Source organism: Herpailurus yagouaroundi, unplaced genomic scaffold (genome assembly GCF_014898765.1).
Source record: "Herpailurus yagouaroundi ecotype Mexico unplaced genomic scaffold, PumYag 164, whole genome shotgun sequence".
Taxonomy (NCBI): Eukaryota; Metazoa; Chordata; class Mammalia; order Carnivora; family Felidae; genus Herpailurus; species Herpailurus yagouaroundi.
Window position 1 is genome coordinate 10,815,203 of NW_024412405.1, and position 18,595 is coordinate 10,833,797.

Here is an 18,595-nt window from a genome sequence, read left to right on the forward strand (position 1 = left end):
TCATAAAACAAAATAATATTTTATATTATTTCAGTTAGCATATGCATTGCCTTTAACATATTCATGATAAATACCTGAAAATTCTTATGCAGTGCTTCACAACTACATGTTCATTTTTCATTTAATGCATTCTATATAGTGTATTTTTTAGGCAGAAATTCTATAGCATATATATATATATAGATGTATAGTATTTTGATACTTACAGCATGTGGGTTTTTTCATTGTTATTTAACCATTTTATAGATCCTCCTGAGTTTGTTTGTTGCTGTTATTTTGGACAACTTAGAACTTGATGAAGATCTTAAGAAGCTTAAACAAGTAAGTAATGTATGGGGAATTCTTTAACTCTGAATTTAAAAAAATAAGGGTAAAATATGTGCTTACAGATAATGTTATCAATAGAGCTAGCTTCAAATTAAGAAAAATAGTTTAATAAATTAAGGCAGTCTATGTTGGCAGAATTTTCTTGTGTTTGACTTTTATCCATTATCCACAAAAAAAAAAGTTTTCTTGGCTCTAGAATTATCCTAGGAATATTTTTAAATTACTCTTTTGAGTAAAAGTAAGATGCACATAGTATAGAAAATTGGACTGGTGACTGTTCCCCTTCTGTCATTACATAAAGGTTGTTTGAGAATGAAATGCTTCAGGGCCAGATTGCCATTTTGCATAATTGTGTGTAATACTCTTGAACATCATCATAAAAATATTAAGCATCAACTTGCCTGACCTCTAGACACTAAAAGAGAATTTAGTCTTGGTGCCCATAGTCATTATAAGAAATGGAATAGAATAAATGATCAACTGTGTGCCCAGTTATGTATGAAAACAGATTGGATGTTATGGCATTGATAATCATACTCCAAAAATGTAAATGGAAATGTGTGAAGGTTATATGGCTGGTGGCAGAAAGATGACAGGCATGATGGACCATTCTCATAGTTTCTGTTACATGGAAGATGCTTGGCATACATATATGGTTCGATCAAAGAGTAGAGACCCTTTGAAAAGTAGAGTTGGTGTGAGTGAAGGTCAGTGGATAAGATATTCTTTTTTATTGCAATATAGTTGGCATACAATGTTGTATTCGTTTCAGGTGTGCAACAAAGTGGTTCAACGATTCTATATATTATGCAATGCTCACCACAAGTGTAGTTACCATCTGTCACCATACAAAGTTATTACAATATTATTGAACATATTCCCTATGCTCTACTTTTATCTTCATGGCTTATTTATTTTATAACAGGAAGTTTGTACCTCTAAATCTCCTTTATTAACTTTGCCCTCCCCCCCCCCCCACACCCCAGCAACCACCAGTTTGTTCTCTGTATTTATGAATTTATTTCTGGGGTTTTTTTGTTTGTTCATTTGTTTTCTTTTTTAGCTTCTGCGTATAAGTGAAATCATATGGTATTTGTCTTTCCCTGTATGACTTATTTCACTTAGCATAATACCCTCTAGCTGCATCCATATTGTCACAAATGGCAAGATCTCATCCATTTTTGTACCTGAGTAATATTCCATTGTATATATATACCACCTCTTCTGTATCCATTCATCTATCGATGGACAGTTGGATTGTTCCCATATTTTAGCTATTGTAAATAGTGCTGCAGTAACCATAGGGGTGCGTACATCTTTTCAAATTAGTGTTTGTGTTTTCTTTGGAAAAATACCCAGTAGTGGAATTACTGGATCATATGGTAATTCTATTTTCAATTTCTTGAGGAACCTCCATACTGTTTTCCAGAGTGGCCGCACCAGTTTGCATTCCCAAAAACAGTACATAAGGGTTCATTTTTTCCAACTTTGTTGTTTCTTGTGTTTTTTTTTTTTTTTTTTTACGTTAACCATTCTGACAGGTGTGAGGTGATATCTCATTGTGCATGTCCTTGATGATGAGTGATGTGCAGCATCTTTTCATGAGCTGGCCACCTAGATGTCTTCTTTGGAAAAATGTCTACTCAGTTTCTCTGGCCATTTTTTAACCAGATTGTTGGGGGATGTTGAGTTGTATAAGTTCTTTATATATTTTATATTTAACCCCTTATTGGATGGATCAGTTGCAAATATCTTCTCCCATTCAGTAGGTTGCCTTTTCATTTTGTTGATGATTCCTTTTGCCATGCAGAAACTTTTTAGTTTGATTCAGTCCAATAGTTTATCTTTGCTCTTCTTTTCCTTGCGTGAGGAGGGAGGTAAGATATTCTTGGATCACGCTCCCCAGCACTGCAAGAATAATAATAGAGATGTTAATGAAAAACTAAGGCTAGAAAACAAGTCTTACCTGGAATTATAAGAAAGCCCTATACATTCAGAATTTTCAAATTGCATCTGACTTGTCTTTTTTTTTTATTTTTAATGTTTATTTTTGAGAGAGAGAGAGAGACAGAGCACAAGCAGGGGAGGGGCAGGGACAGAAGGAGACACAGAATCAGAAGCAGGCTCCAGGCTCCAAGCTGTCAGCACAGAGCCCAACACCGGGCTCAAACCCACAAACCGCGAGATCATGACCTGAGCCGAAGTCAGACACTTGTCGACTGAGCCACCCAGGTGCCCTGGGTTTTATTTTTTATTTAACGAAAGCAAAGACAGAACCTATTTAAAAGGTTTCCTTGTCATTTGCATATCCTAAAATCACTTTAGGCATTTCATCCTTTTACTTTTGTTTATCTCCAAAGTCTGTGCTTCTAACCAAGGGTAGTCAACAAAAGAAAAAAATATATATATTTGATAGGATGCCCACTGTGAGCATATCAAGGAAGGATTTAAGTGTTTTCCTGTGCTTCAGCTACACAAGCAAAATGGCCCTCTGGGCATAGTGGAAATGAATTCTTCCAGATCTTTTCAGTTTGCAGCAACAGTGACAGATTATTCAAATGAGAGTTGGGAACTTCTCTTCTGCCGCTGATGCAAATGCTTTATGCAGCTTCTAGTTATTGAAGAAACATGTAATTAGTGAGTTCAAAAGTGAAAACTGACCCATATCATTAGACATAACCAGTGAAAATCTGCTGTTGGATAGCCACCTCAGTCCTTGCTTTACAAATCTGGTATTTAGATGTGGATTTTCCTGTGTATGTTGCTTACTATACGTAGATTTTTAATGTCCTCTTTCTGAGGACATAAATATGTGTAGTCTATAGATAAAATGAAAACTATTCTATTTTCTTCAAATTGGTGCTACAGCCAGGTTCAATATGGTTTTAAATAACCATTGGCCAATTAAAATGCCATATAATTCCAGCCCACATTTTTTACTAGAAAGAAGTAAAATAAATCTATAGACAATTTCTTTTCAAGTTTGTGAATTCAATCCTACTAATATTTTTGCAGTAAAATTCAAACCTACTAATATTTTTGCATATTATATATAGGTGTTATATATATATATATATATATATATATATATATATATATATACACACACATACATTTTATCTGACCCCAAGTGAAAAACCAACAGTAAAAAAATCAGGATTTTAACTGACATCTGACTTTCTTCTTAGTTTATACAGTTTTACTAAACTAGACGGGGCTTTGCTTTAGGATCTATCATTAGTTATAAAATGGTTTTTGTTTAATCACTTGCTATATATTAGTAATGCTCTGTATTTCTGGAAATCTTATACATCAGAGCTAATTATTGGATTGAACCAGCCTACAATTTGAAGTATCTTCTTTGAATATTTAGAGATATTCGAGCATTGAAAATCCCAACCATAAACAAAACAGCAAACCCATTTTCATTAGTACTTTTCACATTGTTCTTTGGCCATGACTGGACTAACACTACATACCTATTAAATTTATCAATTAATTCGTACACTAATTGCTGTGGACCAAAGATTATCGCACTAAACTAAAATGTTTACTGTTTTCTTCCATTTTGTATAAGAATATTTGTGTTTCATTACTTTCTACAAATTACATCATTTTTATACCCCCCCCCTTATTTCCAGTCATCTTGGTCTTTGAGATGAGGCTCATTTACATAGTGTCAAGAATACACTCACGTACACCCACACACCCCCCCCAATGTACACACACTTGTATGTACTTTCACACACACGTGCATGTAATTATGTGAATACCTGAAATGGTAGCCTGTTTTTCAAAGCTTCTTACAGAACTCCATTACAAATGTTCCCTGAAATCCCGATTTCGTTTTCTGTGTGTAGCCTCAGCCTTCAAGGGTTTAAATTCCTGTACTCTATTTTTAGTATTCCCAGATAGAGAATAGAATGGGGAATCTGTAAAAAATGTTTGATTTTATTAATGTTTTAAGTTCCTGAAAGCATACATACTCCATAATCTGCCTTTGTTCAGTACAAACCTTTTTTCATCATTTATCCTTTCTGCCACTAATCTGTAGGTTCCTATAGCTATAGTAACATTTGTCGGACACTTTCAGTTCCAGGTGCTGTGTATGTTCATTTATTGAAGTTTCATGGCAACCATGTGATGTAGGTATTATTAATATATCCATCTTACAGATGGGGAAACTAAGGCACAGAGAAGTTAAGTAACTTGCCTAAGGTCACACAGCGAATACATGGCAGAGTTAGGATTTGAACCCAGGCAATTCAGACCTAAAGCCCAGGCTCCATGACTGAGTCACAGGAAAGCTGTATCAATGCCAAACATGAGTCATGCCTGTTGTGGAATGTTAATTACTCGTCTATAAATAATCATGTTTTAGATGGCAGAAACATCAATATATATTCATGAAATAACTTGGTGTGAGGGGCAGTTTTCTGAGGAACGGAAGTGAATCAAGCAACCCAGTCATTAAAACTATCCAAAATAGTTCTTTGTTTTCCCTGGGAAAGCAGACGATCTAATCAGAGCCACAGGAGTTAGGACTGTTGCAGCAGGTAAGAGCTCAGAGGCTTACCACTCAGTACACGCGACGGCAGACTCTGCCCAAGGCACCTCTTCTCTCAGTGACCTTCTGGAGTAGCGATCCTCTTTAGACACAGACACAGTGTGCTTGCAGCATATTACATTTCAGCAGTGCCTCTAGAGATTTTTAATGTGTTTTATTCTGATTGTGGTCAAAAAACAATTGTGTTAAAATGTAAATGCTGGTTCCTAGACATTTTTCAAGAGTAACAGAAACAAGTGTGAGTCACCTCTAACATACAGAGGCTAAATATGAAACACGAGACAAAGCTATTAGAAAGAGAAAGTCTGTTCTCATGCTTGGGAGAGGAAATATGACCTTGAAGGTGAACAGGGTAGGAGAAAGCTAAAAGGTACAGGGAAGAAACTAGAACAGAAGAGAAGAAGGAAGAAGTAAAGTAAGGTGCTAGAAAATCATTCAAGATATGAAATCAAAGGAAAGAACACAGATTATGAATATAACACAGGGATGAAGGGGGAGCAATGGGGCCAAACCCTGAGTTAGGAAAGTGATAAAGTCAAATTGCCAGATGGCAAAGGACACCAGAACCCTTCAGGGAGAAGCTCAGGGAAGGCAAGTCAACACAACCAACTGTTGGTGGAATCCTGGAATCACATTCTTCTCAAGTACAAGCATCCTAGATCTCTTTTCCCCATGACTTTCTGGTCACCTCCTTGGACTTTGAGACAGTGGCTTCCACTTAGGGACCATCTTCAGGAGAAGAACTCTTCAGGAGAAAGTATGGAGGCAGCCACCATTTTTAACACTTGAGGAAGCCGAGAGAGAGTTGTGTGTGCACCCAATGTAAGACCAGATGTGCTAACTCAAATGCCAACTTTAATACTTTTAGTTGGAAATCTGCAAATCAAATTCTAGGTGGCAGTGAAGCTTCCCTAATGCTCTGAAGTCTCTTCATAAATGCCTTCATTTTTTTAAAGTTTATTTATTTATTTTTAGAAGGGGAAGGGACAGAGAGGGAGAGAGAGAATCCCAAGCAGGCTCCACACTGTCAGTGCAGAACCCGACTTGGGACTTGATCTCATGAGCCATGAGATCATGACCTGAGCCGAAATCAAGAGTTGGATGCTCAACTGACTGAGCCACCCAGGTGTCCCCCCATATGCCTTCTTTTAAGGGAAGGGAGAAAGCATTGAATTATTTATTACTTAATAAAGGTATTTTGAAACAGAAAAGTGTCTTTTTTTTAGTAGAATTCAGAGCAATATACTAAAAGGGCCCCTTGGGGACACATTTGGAGAGGCTCTAATGTAAGTACCCATTCCCACCACACCTCCTCTCCACGGTATCACCAACATTGTGCCTTGATAGCCACTAAGGTAGCTTTATTTTTTGTCTCTTCAAAATAAATAATGTTCTAAGAAGTCATGACAGTGATGCTCCATATGAAACTCATTTTTTGCTTTCCCTGTGTTTTGCATATAAGACGCAACCGATTCCTGGAAGCAATATAGCAGTAACGATCCTTTCATAGCTCCCATACCTAATTAAATAGAGACCATGCTTTTCTTATCACCACCCTGAACCCCAGCCCAGACCCTGGAGATGGAGATAGATATAGATGCAGATACAGATACAGATACAGATACAGGTATAGATATAAATAAAGATATAGACATGTAATGGTTTTCTATATAAGACCAGAAAATTGACTAGAAATGGGGTTGTCCATGAATGTGTAATTGGGCTGCTGAGAAGCCAAATCACTTTTCATAGAAGCTAAAAATCTCCTTGACCCAATGCTGTCCTCTGAACAGTAGTTCCAGGAGACGATGACTTTGATCCTCGATGGTGCAGCAAAGACACTAGAGATTGTAGGTGGAGTTTTTGCAAACTTTGAAAATGGGGAGGCTCCTCACAGCTTTAATGGTTTTTGCAAATTCAGTGCAAGACAGATATAAAGGGCTTTCTTTCAAGCAGTATAAAATTCATTCAACTGTGAGGGGGAAAAAACCCACAGAGAAGCCTCAGGGAAAGAATCATTGGAAGGGGAAGTATAGATAGTCTATTTAGATAAAATTCCATCCTCTGAAATCAAAACTGTTTCCCCAGTGTGGTATCAAGTCTCATTTGAATTCTGGTTCAAACTTGATGATGTTTGGTCTTTGGTGATGTCCACTGCGTAGTGGGGATGGACGTGTAGAGGAGCTTTTCTCTCGTATAAGTGTGATTTAAAAAAAAATATTCTCTTTAAAATGTGAGCTCTGGGGTCGTGTTTCTCGTTAGCCTTACCTGGGAGCTTTCATTTTCATGTCTGCCTTGTGTCCATACTGAGGTCCTTCCAGATGGAGGGCAGTTGCATGGAGACAGGGTATTGGGGAGTGTGCGATTCGGCTCAGCACTGGTTGCTGTCTCCTGATCTGGGTCAGGCCTTCAGTCTTCCTGGTTTTGGGTCCATGAGTAAATTTGTTTAAACAAGTGTAACATAAAAGAGAGACATAACTGCTGTGCTGGTAAATATCACATACTGAAAACTACCTCGTGCAAGGTACTGCATGTTAAATTATTGCATTTTATGCTGGAGATTACAGACACAGAAACTAACACTCAAAGGAGTATATTTCTTGCCTAATTTCATACAGTTTGTAAGTGGAAATGACGTGGGCTCTCTCACTCTACTCCAATGTCCTCACCAAAGGACGTCATGATGCCTGCTCAGAGAACCAGTTCATTCATTCATTATGAGATGTGAGTCTAGAAAGTGGGTTAGATGATGTACTTACATCTATGGATTAGCATATTCTGTCACTGTAGGTGTATACACTGAAGGTCAAATCATAATCAGAACATAGCATAATAAGCCAGGAATCGGTATGGGGGGTGGTGAGAGAGGAGGGCTGTGTGATTCAAATATGTAATGGCATCAGGCTAAGATTGTATGAGGTATCCCTTTTATAGATAGGATGTTACTGCTCAGAGACTGTATCTACTCACTTTTTAATCTGGAGATCTGAGTACTCACCTATTATGCTTCAAACATTATGTTAGGGTCAAGGAACATAATGATGACCAAGATACTGTTCCTGCCTTAAGTCACTTGTGAGGTGGTGGGAGAAAGTGACATGTAAATAGATGTTATGAGGGACTTGGGGAGCACATAGGAGCCATATCCAATTTTGATGATGAGATCAGAGACATTTTCTCACAAGTATGGCGTAGACTAAACTCTGATGGTCAAGTAATGCCTATCCAGGTGAAGGGGGTTAGGAGAAAGTGGCATGAGGAAGGGCACTCGGGACCAAAAGAACAGCAGGCTTTTTCTTTTGGCAAGAAAAAGCACAGTGTTTTTTTGGAGGTCACTTGAAGTTCACTGTGTTCACTGACTCAAGTGTTGATCAAGGGAAAAATGGTAAGCTGGAAAAGTAAGCAGGAAATTGCAGGTGAAAAGTTGTGAGCGGTGCTGAGCATTTAGGTATTATCCTGAGGGCATTTAAGCCCAAGAGTGACATAATGTTCCCTACATTCCAGCATCAGCATGGGGAATAGACTGAAGGGACCTAATGATAAGAGCACCATTGCTGAGTCAGACAGTGATCGTGGCCTCAACTAAATGAAACTGAGACCAGGGAACATACAGAGGTGGTGGAATACAGAGGAGAAAATACAGTGGGTAGGATTTGGTGACCAGTCGAAGTAAGAGCAGAGCAAAGGCAGGAGACCAGGGTGTCACCCAGGTTTCTAGATTGTCCAAGGTGTGCCAAGACAGAGATCACAGGAGAAGGAAGAAATGGGGTTTTGTTTGTTTTATTTTGGAGGACAGAGGCTGGTCATATTTTCCATGAGATGCCTAGGAGATATTTATGAGACAATTTCTATGAGTAGCTAGAAGGTTTAAAGCTTAGATAGAATATTGGGACTGAAATAGGTATTGGGTAGGAGCAAGAGTCAACATGCAAGTGGTAATTTAAGCCTTTAGAAGTTCTGAGTTTACCAGGGGAAGAAAGTCTCCTGAGGAACAACAAATGAGTCATATAAGCCAAGGAGGAAGAGCCTAAAATATGAACAAAAAGTCACAGCCCAAAACATAGGAGCAAGATCCAGAATCTGTTTGTTGTCAAATCCAAAGGTAAAAGTGTTTCAAGAAAGAGGTCATGGTTAACAATGTGAAAGACTTCAGAGAGGTCAAAAGTTGTCATTATAGAAAACACTCCTACTTATAATAACATCAGAAAGAATAAAATACTGAGGAACAAACTTAACCAAGGAGGTAAAAGATTTCTACACTGAAAATGACAAAACAATTGCTGAAAGAAATTACAGAAAATACAAATAATTGAAAAACATCTGTGTTCATGGATTGGAAGATTGAATATTATTAAAATGTTCATACCACCCAAAGTTATCCACAAATTCAGTGCGATCCTTATCAAAATCCCAATGTACTTTTTTGCAGAAACAGAAAAACAAAATCCTAAAATTCCTGTGGAACCTCAAAGGTCCCCAAACAAGACAAACTAAATTGAGGCCTCATGTTCCTTAATCTCAAAATATATGACCAAGCTACAGTAATCAAACAACATGGTACTGACATAATGACAGACACGTAGATTAGTGGAACAGAAGAAAGACAGTCCAGAAATAAACCTTCATATCTATGGTCAAATGATCTTCAACAAGGATGTCAAAACCACACAATGAGGAAAACTGGATGTCCACATGCAAACTGGATCCTTACTTTCTACTATATACAAAAATTGACTCAAAATTGATTAAAGAACTTAATGTAAGACCTACAACTATAAAACTCCTGGAAGACAACATTGCAAAAAAGTTTCATGACATTGAAACTGGCAATGATTTCTTGGATATGACATCAAAAGTACACATAATAAAAGCAGAAATAGACAAACGGGACTTCATCAAACTTAAAAACAATTGTGAATCAAAGGAAATAATCAACATAGTGAAAAGGCACTGTCTGGAATGGTAGAAAATATGTGCAAATCATGTATTTGAAAAGGGGTTAATATCCACATATATAAAGAATTCTACAACTCAACAACAAAACAAGTAGCAAAGTATTTGGATAGACATTTCTCCAAAGAACATATAAGAATGTCCACAAACCATATGAAAAGATTCTTAGCATCACTAATCATCAAAACCACAATGAGATTCCACCTCACACCCATTAAGATGGCCCTATTAAAAAGCTAGAAAATAAAAAAAACATTGGCAAGGAAATGGAGCAATTGGAACACGTATACCCTATTGCTGAGAATGTGTACCCACTGTGGAAAACAGTATGAAGTCCTTCAAAAAATTAAAATAGATATGATCCAGGAATACCACTTCTGGGTATATATCCAAAAGAATCAAAAGCAGGGTCTCAAAGAGATATTTGCAAGCCCATGTTTACTGCAGTGTTATTCACAATAGCCAAGAGGTGGAAGCAACTCAAATGCCCATTAGCAGATGAATGAATAATGAAAATGTGTTGTGTATACATACAGTGGAATATTATTCAGCCTTAAAAAAGGAAGGAAATTCTGACACATGTTACACACGGATGAACGTTGAAAATATTAGGCTCAGTGACTTAAGCCAGTGACAAAAAGAGAAATACTGTATGATTCCACTTCTGTGAGGTTCCTGGAGTAGACTTGTTCATAGAAACAGAAAGCAGACTAGTGGTTGCAAGGAGCCAGGGGGAGGGGGCAGAGGGTAGTTGTCATTCAATGGCTATAGAGTTATAATTATGCAAGATGAAAAAGTCCTAGAGATCTTTTGCACAACAAGTGAATGTAGTTAACGCTGCTGAACTGTACCTTAAAAATGAGTAAGATGGTACATTTTATGTTATGTATTTTTTACCACAACTTAAAAAAAAAGTTTTTAATGAAAAAATGGTAGGATTACCTGGGTGGCTCAGTCAGTTAAGCTCAGGTCATGATCTCATGGTTTCATGAGCTCGAGCCCCGTGTTGGGCTCTCCATTGACAGTGTGGAGCCTGCTTGGAATTCTCTCTTCCTCTCTCTCTATCCCTCCCCCCTCATGCGTTCTCTCTCTCTCTCTCTCTCTCTCTCTCAAAATAAATAAATAAACTTTAAAAAGAAAAAAATGGTGATGATGTTAGCAGTAAGGAGGTGGTAAGTGATGGTGATGACAGTAGGGCTCAGGCACTCGGGTGGAAGTTGGGTTCTAAGACATGAGCAGTGAATGACAGCTAAAGAAGTGAGGATGAATTGCTGATCCTTTCTTCTTAGGCTTATCATATTCTAAGCTTCCAGACAGACCACTAGTTACTGGATGATTCTTAATGTTTTTAAGTATGTCACCAGTATTTACTATAGGACTACCCAACCTTTTTTTCCATTGTGGCATGTTAGAGAGTGATGTTTGCACAACACATTGGATCAACAGCTGGGAATCTCAGGCAGTTGGAGTCATGAGATCCAGGATTCCTGCTGCTCCAGGAAACACTGAGCTGCCCAGGGGCCAGAGGCTCAATACCCTAAAGAAACTACAAATCATTAGCAACGGGGGTTTGGGAAGTGGTATTTACTGGAAGCCTTTGATGTTACTCAACTCCACTTGAAGCCACTCTCCATCTTTTAGTCAGAAATGACTCTTCAGTTGTCAATTCACATATTAATACCCATAATTTTCCATAATTTAAATCTCAGGAGGTCATCTTATATAAGATTTGCTCTGCTATTTCTGAAATTGCTTCATTGTTAGACTTCTGCTTAATACATGCTTATGTCAATAAAGACACGGACTGCAATAAGATCAGTTCTAAGAGATGAAGTGACTGAGGCAGAAAACAATTCAGATCAAGATTCAAGCCGATAGGTTACAACAGAGACTCAGAGTTTGGGGATATCAATTATCAGCATTAGATACGGCCTAGAAATCTAGAAGTCAGTGCCAAAAGGGAAACAGCCCACCTGAATTTTGGAGTTAAACCGGTGATAGTAATCAAACAGAGGAGGTACCTTTTGGAATTTATGTCCTTTGGTTGTGCATTAAATTGTGTCCCCCCAAAAGATATATTGAACCCCTGATCCCTAATACTTCTGAAGGTGACCTTATTTGGAAATAAGGTATTTGCAAATATAATCAAGTTGAGATGAGATCTTTAGGGTGAACCTTAATCCACTAAGGCTGGTGTCCTTATATGAAAAGAAGAGACAGACAGATATACAAGAACACCATCTGATGACAGAGGCAGAGACTGTGAGGTGTCTACAAGCTTAGGAGCACCAAGAATTGCCGACCATCACCAGAAGGTAAGAGAGAGGCATGGAACAGACCTTCCCTCAGAACCCCCAGAGGGCACTAAGCCCAAAGACACCTTGATTTTGGACTGCCAGCCTCCAGAACTGTAAGACAATAAATTTCTGTTGTTTTAAGCTACCCAGTGCCCTCACAAATGAACACAACCTCCAGAGTCATGTTCTCTGGCCTCAAGAAGAAGTGCTTCCCTTTTGGCACTGAGATCGTGGCCCAGTGGGGGACAACAGGTGCAACTCAGGATACAGACCAACTGTCATCGACCAAGAGCAGCTTTCTCAGCAGGTGGAATCATTTACCTTCACCCTTAATCTCATAAGTCCCATAAAAAGTGAGTTTTATAAGTTTGAGACTCTCTTGGAAGAAGGGTTTCCTCTAAGCCCTTTCAAATTTTCATTCCATGAATGAGTGACCCAAACCAGATCACTTTTAGAGGATTCGTTTTCAGAAACCTTGTTCTTTGCCTCATTCCACTGGCACTTGGGACTTTTTATAAATTACCTGAAGTCTCTCTTGCCTTTGAACAAACATAAAATGACTTGCCTAAGACCATTCAAGTTTACATTGATCAGTTGTTGGTTGTATCATTCTACAATTGTGCTAATTCAGAATTACTTTCATTACATTTTTTCCCACAGCACTCTGTAAGGCAACCCCTCAATTTTAAAAAAATGAGAAGGTACATAGGGAAAACATGCCCTAACTGGGGAAGAAGCTCTCCCTTCAGCTCTGCCTCAACTCCACATGCCCAGCCCTGTGCCTACTGCTGAGCTGTGGGAACTCTATCTCATTTGCTTTCTGAAATCAAGAGAAGAAAAAATTTTTTTAAGTGAACAGCATTTTTTTTCTTTTAGATCCTTTCACAGGCAATGGGAAAGTAGGTTGTTATGGTTCTAAGAGAAAAGCATGACAACTGGTTTTCAGTTTTATTCAGTGTCTCACAGTCATTGCGTTGCAAAAAGACTCCTTCGTAACTGTTGAGACTATAAGGAGTTAAGATTATAATCAGTGTTACCCCGTGTGTACCTAAACGCGAACGTCAGTGCGTTTACAAAGCCCATCTGTTGCTTGTTCTGAGTCTCAGTCCATATATCTTTTCCTTCTTCCCAAAGCATTTTTACTATCTGATTGTTCATTTGTTTCTCAAATCTTTGAGTCCCTACTGTGTGTAAGACACTGGGCCAGGCACTAAAGAGACAAGAATAAACAATAAAATTCTCTGTTCTCATGGACTTTATGGTCTAGTGGAAAAATTGGACATAAATCAAATATCCAAACCAATGAATAAATGTTTACAAACCAAGATGAACTTCCTTTAGAAAATAACATTTTTCTGGGGCACCTGGGTGGCTCAGTCGGTTAAGCGTCCGACTTCGGCTCAGGTCACGATCTCGCAGTCCGTGAGTTCGAGCCCTGCGTCGGGCTCTGGGCTGATGGCTCGGAGCCTGGAGCCTGCTTCCGATTCTGTGTCTTCCTCTCTCTCTGCCCCTCCCCCGTTCGTGCTCTGTCTCTCTCTGTCTCAAAAATAAATTTTAAAAAACGTTAAAAAATTTTTTTTAAAAAATAATAACATTTTTCTGAGTGAGAAGTTCATAGAAGACTCTGACCCACGTGGAGATAAGGGCAGTGAGGGAGGAGAAAGAAACACTGGAGCTAAGTTCTGAAGGATAAGCAACAGTGACCAAAAAGCCCAGGGCCAAGTGGTATAAAGTGAGTGTAAACAAGTAAGCTGGGCATAGACCACGCAGCACTTCGAGAAGCCAAGAATTTTACGTTTTACCTAAGAACATGGGAAGCCACAGAAGACTTGAAGATGGGAGGCAGTGGTAAATTGGAGAGCTATTTGGCAAGTGAAATCAGCAGGGACGTGGTGAGGGGTTGGATTTAAGGGCAGAAGGGGAAGAGTCTCAAGGATGACTCTTGGTTTCAGGTTCATCTCCTTGAATGGACGATGGTAACATCCACTGAGCCAGGAAACATTAGCATGGAACCTATTGGAGGGAAAAGATCAACAATTCAGTCTTGGGCATGTTGTGACTGTGATGAGTTTGGGACTTAGTGGAGACCCCTAACAGCTGCATGTGTACATCTAGAGTTCGGGGGTGAGGGCTGGCTGGCTGGCTAGAGATACAAATATGGATGTTCAAGGTAATCTTAACTTAGCCAGTGCCTACCATGTGCCAGGCACTGTCCTAGGCACATGGGGTAAGTCAGGGAAGAAACCAGACAAAATTCCTCTCCCTCTTTGATTCTTCAGTCCTAGTGAGGTTTTCTGTATGGACATAATACTGGAAGTTGTAAATCTGGATGAGATTATACAGAGTGGAAAGAAAAGACCTACTAGAACCTTGAAGAAAAATGTTTAGTAACTGCAAGTGCTTTACCCTTAAGGCAACACAAATAATCTCATTTTTCTCCATGTAAGTTTTGACTTTTGGTTTTGTTACAAATAACCAACACTCTGTCTCAAATTCAAACTCCCAACAAGAGAAGATCTGATTGGCCCAGCTAGTCAACCTCATTCCTTTTAGGCCAGACTTTCATGTCTATGACTGCTTACAATGTTGGTCATCCCTACAGAAAGTCATCAGCTTTCAACAGGTCTAGATCCAGACCAAAACACAAAGGGGGCCACCCTGAAATGTGGCTGGTTTCCTAAGACAATCCTTTCTTCTCCTAACCCTCCACCCTGGCCTCTGCTCTAAAGAAGCTAGACCCTAAAGAAGGAAATGTGGAGCAGTGAAGGAAGGGAACGTGTCCCCTCCCCAGTTCCAGACCTGAAGTCACACTTGTAGCCCTATGAGGTAGGGGCTTGGGGAAGGTTTGAATCAGGTAGGAGACTGGATTGAACTGGAATGATTTTTAATAAAAGGTGGCCAGAGAGTTATGGACTTTATCAAAATAACCAGTCTTCTTTCTCCTTATTAATAATTCTGCTTCCTTGTACTCGAGAGTTAATGAGTTCATCATTGGCCTTTCCTTATATTCTACTCCGGGTGCTTGCTCAACAGTAGGCATAGTGGGAGATGGGGTGAGACTGACATTCTCACACACAGCCGTATGACTAGTGAATAGTTTCTACTCTGATATGAACAAAAGAGTGACTGAGGTTATTTCTAGGAAACGAGAAATGTACATGCATGCTATTTCGTTTTGATGTTATTCCTATTTCCATTTTGCTTTGCATAAAATATGTTGATTAATGTGAATCTTCATAGTGCATCTAATAAGCCGTTTTTATCAAAGTCTGCAAAATTGAACAACTCTACAATCTACCATAAGCATACTCAGGAATGGTACTTGGAAAATGCATGCTTATTTCCTGAAAAGGAATTACTTAAGGAGACAGAACACGGCTGAGGTTCAAGGCCCCAGTGTGGGGACTGCGAAATATGTGTCTTCCATACCTCCAGTTTGAAGTGTGGTATTTGTTTTGCGGTAAATACCTTCACTGATACTAGTTATATGTACACTAAGCTGGAACAGATAAGAAAACTTACTGTAGATAATGTCACACTGTCAGAGAAAGAAGTTACAAATACGCAAAGGGGAGATGCCAGAATTAACCCTATGGCACCAGATTGGAGTAGGAGTATTAGTATAAGCTCAGTTTATTTTAAGATAGAAGATAGATACATAGACAGATACACAGATACATGGATGGATACATATATATAATCTAAGGTTACATAAGACCTATCCATCCATACACAGGTGTTAAATATAGGTATGCATATATACATTGTTTTATATACATACATTATTTCCTCTGAGTGAGCCTAGAAGCAGTGACCTATCAATAACAACAAGCAAACCTGGTGCTAAGATTTTCATTTCTTTTAAATTTTTTAGTGTTTATTTATTTTTTAGAGTGAGAGAGACAGACAGAGCATGAGCAGGGGAGGGGCAGAGAGAGAGGGAGTCACAGGATCCGAAGCAGGCTCCAGGTTCTGAGCTGTCAGCACAGAGCCTGATGTAGGGCTTGAACTCACGGACGGGGAGATCATGACCTGAGTTGAAGTCAGACGCTCAACTGATTGAGCCAGCCACCCAGGCGCCCCTAAGATTTTCATTTCTAAATACCATTCTCCAGTAAAGCAAATCAGCGCTGTTTGGAGGAATGGCTGATTCTCAAGCTGAGTCGGGGGAAATAGAAGATAAGACTTAAGGATTTTGTGGAGCCCAGAAAGTAAGGAAGTACTTTTTAAAAAGAAAGGAGAAGAAAAGAAAAAGAAAAGGGTATACCGGAAGAGTAAGAAGCCACCTGAAAGAGCCCCCGATGACAAATTGAGCAATCAAATAAATAATAAAGGTCTTAGATTATAACCCAAAGAATGAAATAAACAGCCAAAAAGCCATACTTACACATAAATTATCGAATTGAAAAGTGGAGAAGTGACAACTGTTCCTTACAGAATAATCCCGAGTGAATATAGAGGCAATATAGAGAAATAGAAATAATAGAATAATAAATGAGGGATAGAAAATCGCCATTAGAACATTATATTCACAAGCAGGACCTACTGCCGCGTGCTAAAATCAATATGAGGCTCTAAGGAGAAATAGATATTTACGTGACCTCACAGTTTCTTCCTTCAAAACTTTTTTTTTAATTATTCTGATGGTTTTTAACATATGTCTGCAAATTCTTTGATACTTCCCCCTCCTTGGAGGTGAAGCCTAAGTCTTCTCTTCTTAACTGTGGGCAGGAATTGGTGATTTACTTCTACCTGGTAGTGTAAGGAAACAGAGACTGTAACGTTACAGTTACAGAAACCTGAAAGACACCTTACCCCAGTAATGACAGTCGCCATCACCAACATGAAGGCACATTGGTGTCATGTTCCCCCTGATATGATGAGATAAGCCTAGCGTCTCCATAATACTCTTCCCCCTAAATCCACAATGTCAGCCAAATCCTGAGAAAGCGTTGGACAACTCCATACTGAGGGCCATTCTGCAAGTTACCTGCCCAGTATGCCTTAAAACTGCCAAGGTCTTTTAAAAACAAGGAAGGTACGAGAAACTGTCACACGCTCTAGAGGAGCCTAAAAAGACATGATAACGAAATACAGTGTGGCACCTGGACTGGATCTTGAAACAGAAAAAGACACTGATACAAAAACCAGTGTCTGGGGCGCCTGGGTGGCTCAGTCAGTTAAGCGGCTGACTTCGGCTCAGGTCATGATCTCACGGTCAGTGAGTTCAAGCCCCGCGTCGGGCTCTGTGCTGACAGCTCAGAGCCTGGAGCCTGTTTCAGATTCTGTGTCTCTCTCTTTCTCTGACCCTCCCCCGTTCATGCTCTGTCTCTCTCTGTCTCAAAAACAAATAAACGATAAAAATTTTTTTTTAAAAAAAAACAGTGTCTGTGCTTTAGTTAAAAGTATTTCGACCAAGGTTAATTTCTTAGTTTTGATAGATGTTCTATGGTTATGTAAGATGCTAACATAAGAAAAAGCTGGGTCAAGGGCATACAGGAACTCTCTGTACTATCTTTGCAATTCTTATGTAAGTTTAAAATGATTTCAAAATAAAGTGTTGTTTTTTTAAAAATGGGATAAGAATTTCCTATGGTAAAGTCCAATAACACAACATATAAATTGGCTGCTATGTGGCCTTGTTCAAAGACACATACATCTGCGAAGCTTTATACCATGAATACGTTGTATAGAATTTATAGTTCATTATGCTTTTCTGATCTTAAGAAGTTGAGAGCATACATGTCATCAGGAGCCAAATGCTTTTTATGATTTTGTTTCTAATAGAAAATCTGATGAGACTTGTCATTTCTCTTCATCTTTAATCAGTAAAATAACTCATTCTGAAACTGGGAGACTCGTTTGTGCTGGTTAATATAGCTGCTTCCACATTGTAAAGAACCTAAGAAAAGGATAACAGAATGCTGAGAAATACCACAAAGGGGTCACTTCACCTGTTTATGAGACCACATTGAGTCTACCTGTTATATTCTCCATCTCATCATCATTGTGTTATCTTTGTCCTGTGTGTGTAAATGTATGGTATGAGGCCATGAGACACTAAGAGTCCCACACTTAATTTAAAATGTGTCATCTTGGGGCGCCTGGGTGGCGCAGTCGGTTGAGCATCCGACTTCAGCCAGGTCACGATCTCGCGGTCCGTGAGTTCGAGCCCCGCGTCAGGCTCTGGGCTGATGGCTCAGAGCCTGGAGCCTGTTTCCGATTCTGTGTCTCCCTCTCTCTCTCTGCCCCTCCCCCGTTCATGCTCTGTCTCTCTCTGTCCCAAAAAATAAATAAACGTTGAAAAAAAAAATTTTTTTTTAAATAAAATGTGTCATCTTAGTGGGGGGAAGATACACATAATTAGGAAGTTATGGCATAAAGACCTGAGCACTAAGGTTGAAGAAGGAACATAGGAGAACATATATCTAACTCAGATTGCAGGCAGGTG

General features: G+C 39.0%; 1 protein-coding gene across 5 annotated transcripts in view; it reads left to right on the forward strand.

Annotated features, from left to right (window-relative positions):
- Positions 1-18,595, forward strand: part of NALCN (sodium leak channel, non-selective) — a 300,559-nt gene that overhangs the window by 184,142 nt on the left and 97,822 nt on the right. For all 5 annotated transcript variants that reach the window (XM_040487132.1, XM_040487128.1, XM_040487129.1 and 2 more), the window contains one exon: positions 247-321. In XM_040487132.1, the coding sequence (XP_040343066.1) occupies positions 247-321 (75 nt within the window). The remainder of the gene's footprint in view (positions 1-246; positions 322-18,595) is intronic.